Source organism: Cryptotermes secundus, unplaced genomic scaffold (genome assembly GCF_002891405.2).
Source record: "Cryptotermes secundus unplaced genomic scaffold, Csec_1.0 scaffold279, whole genome shotgun sequence".
NCBI lineage: Eukaryota > Metazoa > Arthropoda > Insecta > Blattodea > Kalotermitidae > Cryptotermes > Cryptotermes secundus.
In genome coordinates, this window is record NW_019726227.1 from 235,961 (window position 1) to 249,439 (window position 13,479).

Here is a 13,479-nt window from a genome sequence, read left to right on the forward strand (position 1 = left end):
TCCATCATAATAGTTAATCAAAAAGGGGAAGCACAATAGATCACTGTAGGTTGCAGTGCAAGGGCCGAAAAGGCGCACCCCTTATACATTCATTCATCATAATAGCTCAACAATACCTTGACTGTTGCTGCTTATTCACTGCTGCGGGAACCTGTTTATCAAGTAGTTGCCTAGCAGTGAAGGTCTACTCTGGCTTTAAGGTGTCAGTCATGTCACAGTATCGTTCATAGCCACCACTGTGATAACCTCAAACCCAATACTACTTCTCAACATCTTTATTCTAAATGTTTATTGGACAATGGTAACTATACTTACCAAACCATGTTATAACACTCAACAACTCGGCTTCAGATCCACAGTGTGCATTCACTGAGTTAGTCTAATTCCCAGAAAAGAAAATACTGTTTTGCTAGCTAACTGATCTTCACAATGAACATGCCAGAGGAAATTGAGTTATAAAATATCATCAAGTTTGGTTCCATTTTGAAAGGGTTAAGTAATTACTATCCACATCAAGTTTGGTTCCATTTTGAAAGGGTTAAGTAATTACTATCCACATCAAGTTTGGTTCCATTTTGAAAGGGTTAAGTAATTACTATCCACATCAAGTTTGGTTCCATTTTGAAAGGGTTAAGTAATTACTATCCATGTGAATATTGGCACCTATTAAGCCCATCTACAAGGGACATCCATCTAGGAACAAATACGATTATATTATTTCTGGGAAATAACACAGGAGTAAACAATTTATTTACTAAGTTACTAAATGCAGCAGAGTCCTTGTTTATATGTTATCAGTTACTTAGCAGGTCAAGAAGGTTCATCAATGCATTCACATGGGCCTGTCATAGGTCCCTATCCTGTGCCAGATGAATCCAGTCTATATCTCCCCATTTCTTCAAGATCAATTTTAATATTATTCTTCCAACTGCACCTATGTTTCTCAGGTGGTCTTCTTCCTTCATATTTTATCAGCATACTCAGTCTTCGCAAATCTCTTCCCTCCGATGCATGCTACATGCCCCACTCATCTAATCCTTCTTCATGTAATTTGATGTGGAGCTTGAAGTATGAAGGTCCTCATTATGTAATTTTGTCCAGGGTCCTGTTTGTTCCTCTTATGTTATTATATAGCTGCTCACAGTATGGTTAACATTGCTGTCAGTGCCTACACAGTGTTGAATAAATGATAGGATGTTCGGTCAAACCTGAACTGGTAAGAATATGGAAGGAAGCAATCATGACATAATTGAGGTTTATTCAGAATTTCCCTTCAGGGACTGAAATAAAGAATACATACAAGAAACCTCAGGGGAAGCTAGCCAACTTCTGTGCTGAGATTTGAACTCTGAACCTCTTAAGTACGAAGCAGAATTAATGCCCACTTTTCAGCAATGTGTGTAGGAGTATGCATCACTGACAGGTAAAAATAACATGTTCAACTCTGTATATGATGTACCCAGCTCTCTGACAACAAAACTCAAGAGTTTGGCATCAAATTGCATTATTGGACCCATTCACTTCACAGCTTCAGAAATTATTCAATGAAGTTACAATTTAATATTATCCTCATATCTTTCTCTTTGTCGTACGAGTGATTTCATTACAGTCATTCCTTAATCTATTTCTATACACATTTCTTGGCATACCCATTTTGAAATAGATGAACAATGAACAATGAACAAAAGTAAAATGGCCTGCCCATCATAACCACTTTACCAACAACAATAAGAATGTGTACTAATTATGCAAACATTACGTTGGACACCGTCCCAGTGTCTGGGATACATATGATACACCATTTTGGACAATGGATCCAATTCCACCTGTGTAAGGAGAGAAGGATCTTACGCAGTTTGACTGCTTACAAAAAACTAACCTCAAACATTGAACCAAACTGAGTAAAATTCTTATCTCCTTACACAGATGGAACTGCATCCAGTGTCCAAAATGGTGTGCATATCAAATACAACCTGCAATGTCCAAAACAATAGTCACACAATTAACCACATTCAAAACCTTTAGAGATATAACCAATCTGTTGTAGGTCCAAAGGACTTCATCTGCACTTAGTGCATGAGCCCTAACACAATCAGTGCTGGGCATGTAAATCCCATAGTTAAGGATGTTTCGCCTGGAAATAAATCAAGTTATGTTGAAAGTCAGTCTGATCCTTCAAACATGTACAACAGCTTGTGAGGCTTTCTGGTAACTACATGACATCTATTGGAGGACAGATAACTCACTAGAAATGTGCCTAATTCAGCAGTAGCTGTATAGTATATGTCAGCAGTTCCCATTTGAACTTTGATCAACATGTATTTGTAAAACGGGTTGCAGTTATCTGCGAAGTCCAAAAGCACACTACATGCTACATCAAGGTAGAATCATAGTTTGCTCTTACTAGGAGTGAAGTGACGCACAGATATACATTACTGACGACATGTCATCAGTCTTTCTGCCTCATCTTCATGCTGTGTGAAGGTTAGTCAATCCATGGTGCTCAAACCGCCTGTGGCACTGGTAATGCATTAAGAGCGAAGTTGATCTTGAAAATGAGCTGCTACAGAGGGTACATGCATATGGCTGAACAGCTGAATGAGTTCTGGCATGCTTCTTTACCAGCATGAGACTTGAGAACACTTTGTGACACTCACTACATTCATACTTCCTACTCTTGTGTGTCTCGACGTGCCTCATGAATAGCTTGTACCTTCCAAACTCAATGTTACAAAATTTGCACAAATAGGACTGTCTTCGTGCATGGTGAAAACGATGCTTCCTCAGGCTTGAAGGTGATGAGAATCCCTTCCAACACAATCTGCACACATATGGTTTCTCACCAGTGTGTATATGAATGTGGTTTTTTAGATGGAGCAAAGTGAAGAACTTTCTATTGCACAGTATACACTCAAATGGTCTCTCACCAGTGTGGAACAGGATGTGTCTTTTGAGGCTGACGAGGAACCTGAACTTCTTGTCACATAATTGACAATCGTAAGTTTGGCCTCTTACATGTGTGTGAGAATGCTTCACGAGTTGTATCAGTGTAGGAAACATTTTTGCACACACATTGCACACAAATGGTTGTGCTCCAGTGTGGAACATGTAATGCTCCTGGAGGTTACGACTTGTAGCATACTGCTTTTTACATCTGTTGCAGTAGTATGGAGTATCAGCTATGTGGGCTCTTGAATGCTGCATTTTTTTCTGGATGCTGTTAATATTAATTTTTGGTATAACCGTAATTTTCTTCTGTTCTGCCTCACAGCTATCTCGTTGTCTTGCAACTTCTGCTTCATCTTCAGCAACGCTTGCAGAACTGTTTTCACTCAAATGCTGCTTCAGCTCAAAGACTGAGGCTAATCTCTTGGACTCTTTCACCGTGTTCCCAATAGTGACACTACTATTTTCACCTGTTTTTCCTTCCACACTGGGTGATGTGCTACAATCACACAAACATTTTGTTAACTTATAATTCGAAGACAACCTCCTAGTAGGTTTTAATGTACTTTCCATAGTTTCGATTTTATTATGTTTACTATTCTGTGACTTGTGACTGACTGTTTCATGTTTTGGAATCTTTGTAGAACTGGATCCACTTGCATGATGCTCTAACTGCTGTTTCAGAAGCAAGCCCTTAGATAATGTCTCTACCTGATCATAATTTATAGCCCTCTGCATGTTATGTTCATTCTTGTGTTGGCTAAAACTGTTTGCCATACTTCCTGAGTCATTTACAGAATTATGACAACTTGCATGTACAATTACATCCTGTAGTGTAGGGAATTCAGAAACCGTAGCTATTTTCGAGTCACTTACGGTGTCCGTATTGATACAGAAGTTACCAAGCTGCAGCCTACCAGTGTCAGTCCCCATTTCTGATCTGTCCATGTGTTTCATATCAAATGCAGACAACTCCAACCTTGGGAGTTTCACTATGGGGTCCATTTTCAATGGTTTATCTCTGTAACTTTGTACAGATGGACTAAAATCAGAAATGAATGTGTCGACTTTGGGTTCAAATTCCTCTACAGGGATGTTCATTTGTACCTGGTCACAGCTGGACTCCTTGGTATTATTCACACACAGCTCATAACATGATCCTGCATGATCTGAACATTCATTCCTCATACTGACAGTTGATTTAAAACAACCAGCACACTCGTTATAGAAGTATAAACCACATTCCTGTGCATTTCCAAGAAATGGATTGACAGTTTGTGATGGTGAAGGCAGTTCACGGTCTTCTGAAGTTGTGTCTGTCTCTTCTTCTTCTTCTTGTTTCACTAGCTTCTGGAAGCTGCATTGAGAGACACATAACTGTAAGTACAAGAATATGTAACATATGGAAACAGACATGACACCTGTGGTTAGTTCCTTACTTTGAAAGAATCATTAAGTAAAGCTGAGTTCATTCTTATAGGAAACAAAAAAGCTCCTGGAGCTGTCCTTTCCTGAGTAGTGCCTCTAAATCTCCCCAAACTTCAAGGTACGAAGTGTGTTCAGGAAATAACGGGAATTTTAAAATTTCGCGGGTTTGGAGAGTCCAATTGTCAAAATTTTTTTTTTATTATGTTGGTATACATGCCCCTGAAGTACAATAAAATTTTCAGCTGTATTCATTGCTTACTTTGTCTGTGGCAGCCGCTAAGGTTAGACGTGTTTTTATGAGCTTGGCGATTTTCGTTTGTTAAAAGAAATGGATCAAAGAATTTGTATCAAATTTTGCGTAAAAAATGAAATAAAGTGTTACAAAGTGTGTGAAATGTTAACAAAGGCCTATGGTGAGTCTGTTATGAGTAAAACAAGAGTTTACGAGTGGTATAAGCGTTTCCAAGATGGCCGTGAAGACGTTGCAGATGACGAGCGCCCCGGACGCCCCAGCACATCAACAACCGATGAAAACGTGGAAAAAGTGAAAGCAATGATTATGAATGATCGCCGAATCACAATCAGAGAAGTCGCTGATGATGTTGGCATATCGATTGGCTCATGCCATGAAATTTTTTCGAATGTTTTGGGTATGAAACGCGTGGCAGCAAAATTTGTTCCAAAATTGCTGAATTTTGAACAAAAACAGCGGCGAATGGAAGTTGCTCAGGAATCACTAAAGGAAGTCAACGATGATGCAGAATTACTGAAACGTGTTATAACAGGTGACGAAACATGGGTTTACGGATATGACGTTGAAACTAAGGCTCAATCGTCTCAGTGGAAGCATCCTGGATCGCCAAGACCGAAAAAGGCTCGACAAGTGCGTTCGAACGTGAAGGTTATGCTTACTGTGTTCTTCAATTTTAATGGCATAGTGCATCATGAATTCTTGCCTCAAGGTCAAACGGTCAATAAGGAGTACTACCTGAAAGTTCAACGCCGTTTGCGTGAGGCAATCCGAAAAAAACGCCCGGATTTGTGGAAAAACAATTCATGGCTTTTGCACCACGATAATGCACCTGCTCACACTTCGTTGCTTGTTCGTGAATTCTTGGCCAAAAACAATACTGTAACGATGCCCCAGCCTCCATATTCGCCAGACATGGCTCCGTGTGACTTTTTCCTATTTCCAAAAATAAAGAGAACCTTAAAGGGCCGTCGTTTTACAAGCATAGATGACATTAAAAGCGCATCGCTGAAAGAGCTAAAGGCTATCCCAAAAATCGAGTTTGAGAAGTGTTTCGATGATTGGAAGAAGCGCTGGCGTAAGTGCATAATATCGAATGGGGACTATTTTGAAGGCGACAACATTAATGTAGACGAATGAATAAATATTTTTTCCAAAATACGGAAATTCCCGTCATTTTTTGAACACACCTCGTAAGTTGTCACAGAAGTTATATGGTTCGAATCACAGAGGTTTGGCTATTCTGACTAAGGTTTAACATGGTATTTCTCAGTCCCATCAGAGAAATGGTGGGATAGATCGTACTCATTTCAGAGCTGTTCCAAGGCCTGATGAATTATGCAGTTAGTTTCCATGGCAGCCACTAGCGTCAGCAAAAGCAACAACACACATAGGTCATCCAGAACAGAATTAATGTGGAAATTCTGTGGATGAATATGTGTTGAACTGGACCTTTTGAATAAAGATGGTGATGATGATCACCACAATAAACAGATAGGAGGTTACATATGGAAACACTTCTGATCATGTGAAATTTGGGTGGTACAGGAAAAGATACTGGTGATATTTTAGAAAATGTTTCATCAATTATACTGTGCAGATGGCACAGTAATGGAGAGCAAATCTTCCGCAAAACAATTCATACTGTGACAAATTGGGCCATTTCTAGGAGACGAATAGGTAAACATGTTCCAATTAACAACAGGAGGGTGTCCATTGCTAGGCAATGCATGGGTGGACACGCTTCATAATACATGATATCTGTTGCCAAGCAGTTAATGTGTTTTCTGTGGATGGTCTGTGCTGAGCCCATATAGGAAGCAGTGAAGACTGTTCGAGATGATTCGTCAGGAAGACGTCATTCAAGGCAGTTCAAGAGTTGATGTGTTAACCTTGAGAGTGTTATCACTGTTCGTGTGTCACAGATCTTGAAAGTGGAGAAATGAATTGCAGTTATGACATATGAAATTATTCAATAAATTGAGTTACCTAATCTGGAACCCACTATTTACTGTTGCGTTACCAGGAAACACATGACAGTACAATCACAAGGGAGAAGCCATGATGCTGGACAGCAGTGTCAATAGATAAACTGTTATTGTGCTTGGAGTGTTTATATGTTGACAGGACTACTGGCTGCTACACATGAGTTACAAAGGTAATAAGAATCAGATCTTAGTTTTCTGCATACACTGACAATGCTTGCTTATAAAACATGATTAAAATCATATAAACCTCCAGTGTTGTGGGGTTTAATTATGAAAGAAACTGAGATGTATGATATAAATGTGTTGGACTCATGTAGCATGTATTTGGGCCATGACTTTCACCATGAGTCATAACACACACCTAAGTACATACGTACACAGCTATCAAAGATATTACACCATGAAGGTTTAGCAGATTAAATCTGTACCAACATGTATGCCTTGTATCTGAGACACAAATGTTCACATTTTAATCAGAGAACATGTTAACTTGAGGACTCTTGTGGTTTTCCTCACTACTGCAGGAAAATTACAAACTAGCACATGGTTCTACCATCTCCATCCTATCCAGTTCATTACATACAATCATACTTGCATCTCCATTCATCCCACACGCCCAAATGAAACTTCCCAATGAATGATAAAACTAATTAAAAAAAATAAAAAATGTTAAGCCCACAGTATGCACTCAATCAAAATAAGTGTAGATGTACATTAAGGTCTCAGTTGATAATGCACCATTAAACAATCAATCAACTGAAGAGCAGTTAACACAACAGGATGACTACTGTGTACTAGTGGTGAGTACGTACTTACAACACACCCACCCACACCGTCTAACTGAACATATGCAAATGATCATAAGAAACTGGGTGAAGTGGCCAGAACATACAGTGACTGCATCGACTTACCAGGGGCCAAACATATCCTGACAATCCACTGCTTGATCCTCTACAGTTATTTCACTTTTTACTTCATCCTTAACCTCTGGAATTTCTTCTTTTGGTTCAACCTGTTCAAATATATAGTACTCAAGAGTGGACACATTTCAAACTATACCCACACAAAAGACACTGTACATCATGTCTCAGTGCGCATACCATCTAAATAACTGTTCATAAGACATGCTGGAAATGTCCTGCACTGTTCTGAACACATGCATTGATCCTCCTAACATTGCTCAAGACACACATGTTAAGTGTCTCTGCCATGTTGCCAAGTTGATGGCATTTTCAGTATTCACTTCCAGTTGTTCCATGACATTTTAACCGTTCTGAACCACATGTTCTTAAAGAAAACCTCACAATAATGGCAGAGGGTCTTACATCTGTGGATGTGGGTGGCCACTTTCTGAAAAACACCCATTCTGCATATCTGCTGTTATCCTGGCACCATCATGCAGAATTCATGAAATTCCAATAAGATATAAGAATTGCATAACTGTGGATTGATATACTTCAATGATCATATACTGAAATACATGATATGTTTTCTATTATGATATGCTTTTAAATGGATAACATTATACAACTTTCCTTGTTTTCCATTAATCATTTTGACTTCTTCGACCTCATAGTTCTTACTACTAATTTGTTCAGTCAAATGCATTAAACCCAGGACAATCCATTAATATTATACACAGAAATAAATATGTATTATGACATATTTTCTATGGTGTTGTGCCCCTCCATGTTACAGCAGATGTAGAAAACTGTGTGCAGGGCTTGTAACAGTTACATATCACTAACAGCTTTCATGAACGAAATGTTTATGACGCTAAAAGACATGATGTTATACAACTTTAAAAGTAAGGTTCAAATCCGTCTAAAATTAACAAAAAAATTCTGGGCAGCACTCATAAGCCATCTTCCTATTGCACACACTTCTATTCCTGAAAATTCTGAGTTACAAATATGACATGTGAGGTTACTATTGCAGTGGGTACCAAGTGTCAGGTATTCTGGGATGTGACACTGTACTCAAACAGTAGTATTGCTTCAAGGGAACCTGCTGGATTTATCTTCAGGGTAAATACCTCTACTTCAAAGACAGAGGCAGCGCATTCCCCAAATGTTGGTACCTACCTACCAGATCACATCCCAGAAGACAGTGTTACTCTCCCATTTAGTGAATGTAACTTTACATTCTGGCAACAGACTACAATTACGTTGTCACTGTCTATGTACGGTCACAGTTGGGTGGTAGACAGCAGTTCTAACGTGCAACTTGCTGACGATGTAATGAGTATACTCTGCTATCCCATCTTACCTTTATGGAACCTCCTGGCACAGAAGCCAGCTCCTGACCCTTGGTCCTGCCAAAGAACTCGGTTTCTTCCATCACGCCAGAAATGACAAACATTTTCTCTTCCTTTATGAGAAGTTCTGGGTGGAGTGGCCCCATGCCAATCACATCCATACTGTGCTGGAAGCAAAGTTGGTAATATAAGTGCCAAAAAATTACAACATAATGTGAGGGCATTTCAATAAGTGAATGTACAATTAAATTATACAATTACAAATTCACTAACAAGCCTATTAGAACAGAATCTCGATAAAAGATGAGAAAAATTTAATAATGCCAATACTTAAACCTCAAACTGCATATCATCCATCCAATTCATATTCTCAAAACCTAGCCATTTAATAACTATTGTAACATGATCGCATCTGCATCTTGTTCTTCCAAACGAGCATTTTCTAATACATTTTCTCACAAAAATTATGTGCATACTTTATACTTTTCCCATGAAAGTTATACGTCGGCCCATCATAAACTCAACAATAGAAGCTTCTGTGACCACTTCATGCTGACTGCATCAGACGTACTGAAACTGATACGATCAAAACCGAATATAAATTGTAGTGAGTAAAACAAATTGAGTTAAAGTGCCCACTGCAACGTAGCGATCCTTCATGTTTTATTTTGATTAGGTTGCGTTATGACTGATTTGAAAAGTTACGCACAATATTCCAGGTGTTTACCTTGCATTAGGTTGTTTCGTCTGCTGGCAATTACAAACTTCTCCGCTTCATGACGTTAGAGCATTAAACGTCATACTAATATCCATTATCTATATTCTGTTGAACACGTTAAGGTGTTAGAAACGATATTAATCAAAATAAATAAATTGTTCATGATTAACTCACTAACATTAAATATTGACAAAACTAATTATGTACATTTTTCATCAAAATTAAATACAAAATCAAGCATAAATCTAAAGTATGAGGATATCCAAATTACTAGCACAAGTAATACAAAATTTATTGGATTAATTATAGACAATACCTTATCATGGAAAGATCATGAGTGCGGCTAGTTACTCTGTAAGAATCCTGTCTGCAGTCATGACTCAGGAGAGTTTAAGGATGATTTATTTTGCGTATGTACACTCCATTATATCATATGGGATAATATTCTGGAGCAATTCGACACACAGAAATTTGATTTTTAAAATACAAAAAAGAATAGTGAGAATTATAATGAAAGCAAGGAATAAGGACTCCAGTCATCCATTGTTTAGGCAACTAAATATTCTGCCCTTATATTCGCAATATATATTTGTATATTTAATATTTGTAGCCAAGAACATCGACATATACAAATTTAATTCTGCCATACATAGCATTAACACCAGACAAGTTACACATTTACATTTTCCAACTAATAAATCTGCTAAGCTGCAGAAGGGTGTATATTATGCAGGGATTAGGATATTCAATAATTTACCACGAAGCATTAAGAATTTGTCAAATAATATTATTAAATTCAAACAAGCTTTAAAAAGGTTTCTTCTTATTGGCTCATTCTATTCCCTAAATGAATACTATGAATGGAACTCAAGGGGTGGTCTTGATTCTTGCAAATAACATATGCAATTTATTTGAACAGTTCTTTAATTGAATCTGTAAACAAGCAGATACTTTGATTTGTGTATATAGTGGACATGATTTCTATTTATTTTAATAATTTTATCATTATAATTTACAATTATATATTGTTTTATCAGTGTTTGTATTGATTCTTTATATATTCCTGAGAGAAAGTTTTTAATATGTATTTATGGTTAGTGTATGTCTTATATTGTATTATTTTTATGTTTGACATGATTCATATTAATTGATCCCTAGCACAGCATTGTTAATTTAGATATAGGACTTTGTTCTGCTTGTGAATCTTGTTGTGATTTGCCTTGCCAGCATCTTGCTGACTTTGTTATATATATTTTTATATTTTTAACTTGTTTCAACAGCTGTTGGAGCATAACTCATCTTTCTGTTTTGACATGTTCTATATCCAATGGTTTTATACCTGTAACTGGATCTACTAGAATATAATAAAGATATGATATGATATGACTTCAAGACGTGGAAAGTCGAATGCATACACACACCGTCATTACTGGTCACACCTATTGCACTGCCATATCTTCAACGACTGGGTGTTACATGATAACAATAAAACTGATCTTTCGCTAACGTATGGCCCGTTTGGCCTCCGTTCCATGCCTGCCGTACAGCCATCGAAAATATCAGAGCTTGTGTGTGTAAACACTGTGATAAAAAGTGTAGTAGATACCACATTACCATATGCAAAAACCTAACCACATCAATAACCGAATACAGTCACGAATAGAAAACTATTACTCTATGCACATTGTGCGCATTCCCGTATTAAAATATCAGAGCTTACTTAATAATTATTAGGATCATTAGGATTATGTTCTGCTGAACATTGTTCTATGTATTCTTGATTCTTAGTAGAACCGGGTGCAGGTGTACAGCTTTGCTAAAGAGTTCTGTAGAGTCTGTAGATGAGTAGCAGACATCGAAAGCTGTCAGTTTACGTTGACTGCTTCTGCTGTTGCTTTTATGCTAGCTGTCCTTAATACAAAATACCTAATAAATCTTGTTTCAATCATGGGAGCTATAATGAAATTTTATGTTATGAATGAACAGGCAAGATATTTTTCCAGCGTGAGTAACATTACATTTGTTCCGTGAAGCCTTTGAATAACATTTTACGTATTGTTTCGAATGTTTATAGGAGAACGTACAAGTTAAATCATTAACCGCAATTATAAAGTGAGACAGTATAGTTAATAATTTGCAGTGATACATAATCGATGGCTTTTGATCTGAAAGACGAATCGCAAGTTAAAGAATTCATAGATAATTTAGGTATCGAATACCGATTCGGATGTTACAAAGAAAAGAAACCTGAAGTGTGTCATTTACTCGGTGACTTTCTTGAAAGCATCATGAAAGATTACACCAAGGCTGGGAAAATATATAAATCAAATTGTGAGGATTATAATTTTGGACGGAGTTGTTACAAATTCGGAAATTACAAGCTTCTGGGAAGAGGTTCACAGGAAGTGGACTGCGATGTGGCGTACGAATATTATCGTAAGGCATGCGAGCTGGGCGTAAGTGAAGCTTGCCAGAACGCCGGTTTGATGTGCTTAGGAAACGGCACACACACTAGGAGTGTGAAAGATCACCGCAAAGGTTTACAACTTCTTGAAAAAGGTTGTGACGGGAACAACCCTTTTTGCTGCTACTACATTGGAGGTGTATACATACCAGGTATTCCAGAAGCCAGCATTGAGAAGGACATGGATAAAGCGCGTAGATATTCAGAAAAAGGCTGTGAATTGGGAAATATTTATGCATGTGCAAATGTCAGCCAGATGTATCGACGGGGTGATGGGGTGGCTAAGGATGAGGAAAAGGCTGAGAAATATAAGAAGAGGGCATTGGAACTGCAGGACGAGCTTGTGAAACAACAGCAAACACTAACATTTCAACAAGGGACAAAACCCATATAGTCAATGACTTAGTAGTTGTATGAAGAATTTGAATTAGTTACTGAAAACGGTGTTCCTGGATCTTTTGGGGGCATCACCATAGTTGAAAGTCGTGTACCCTCAGTCAGGTCTAGCTTGGGGATGCAACACTTTGCTGCACCAGTCCAAAAGAACAGCAAGAGATGACATCAAGTGTGGGGATTCCAGTGTGGAGAGCTTATACCTGTGATGATGATGCACAAGCAGTAGTTATGGCACAATGACATGTTACATGGCAGTTGCTTCACTTTCATATTGTGGCATCAGCTGAGATGTAAATGGTAATGTATAGGGAGCTGCATATCTGAAATCGTACAATGAGTAGACATACTCAGCTTGTTAAGTGAAATTGTAAAAGGAAACAGAGAATGCTCCAAAGAATTTTGGAGGAATACCATATTCTTATTTTTGGCAGATGATGTATAAATTGGTGCATACATTCAGTTATTGTTTGTCAGAATAAAGTTGTAACATGATGCTGTAAAACAATGTGTGTACTTCACATGTAATTTCCCACATATGTGTTCATGTGTCTTGGCTTAGCATGGTCAGTCTTTTATGTAAGCATTTCCAAATTGATGCGTATTGTGCCTATACTGTATGTTCCATTTACATCAGAACCAAATATCCTGTGACACCACTTTTATCTAAGCACAAGGACGTTTAACAGAAACTTTAATAAATTTTGCATCACTTTGAATGTTTACTAAATGATATAGAAATGAACTGCAATTATATTGAAGTAAACTAACTGAACAATCTGTGTAAAGATATATGAATACTGAAACCACTGAATGAAATATGACAGTGCTGCAGTAACCACCACAACCATCAAAACTTGTTAAAAGAAATAGCCGATAAGACTGAGAATAAATACTAATAAAGATATGAATACTTACATAGAAAATAAAACTGTTCTCATTTCTGTAGTACAACACAAATAATACCAGTACACCATGACAGGAAAAGAGAAATGCAATATCAGTATGTTTTAAGTTGCACATTCATTCACCCAC

General features: G+C 37.6%; 2 protein-coding genes across 9 annotated transcripts; one reads left to right on the plus strand and one right to left on the minus strand.

The window, feature by feature from the left end:
* Positions 1-1,241: 1,241 nt before the first annotated feature.
* LOC111863971 (zinc finger protein 502) lies at positions 1,242-11,302 on the minus strand. Of its 8 annotated transcripts, XM_033751275.1 has the most exons (6): positions 11,009-11,301; positions 9,904-10,033; positions 9,597-9,692; positions 8,881-9,036; positions 7,524-7,624; positions 1,242-4,303 (listed from the first exon to the last, which is right to left on the minus strand). In XM_033751275.1, exons 4-6 carry the CDS (start codon positions 9,028-9,030, stop codon positions 2,470-2,472), a joined length of 2,085 nt encoding a protein of 694 aa, XP_033607166.1. In that variant the 5' UTR covers positions 9,031-9,036; positions 9,597-9,692; positions 9,904-10,033; positions 11,009-11,301; the 3' UTR covers positions 1,242-2,469. The 8 variants fall into 8 exon arrangements, with proteins under 8 accessions (XP_033607166.1, XP_033607168.1, XP_033607167.1 ...); XM_033751277.1 differs by lacking the exon at positions 9,597-9,692; XM_033751276.1 differs by lacking the exon at positions 9,904-10,033 and having other exon boundaries at positions 11,007-11,301.
* Positions 11,303-11,495: 193 nt separating this feature from the next.
* On the plus strand, positions 11,496-12,478 carry LOC111863974 (cytochrome c oxidase assembly factor 7 homolog). The gene has a single exon (XM_023850818.2). It carries the CDS (start codon positions 11,741-11,743, stop codon positions 12,443-12,445), a length of 705 nt encoding a protein of 234 aa, XP_023706586.1. The 5' UTR covers positions 11,496-11,740; the 3' UTR covers positions 12,446-12,478.
* The last annotated feature ends 1,001 nt before the right edge of the window (positions 12,479-13,479 follow it).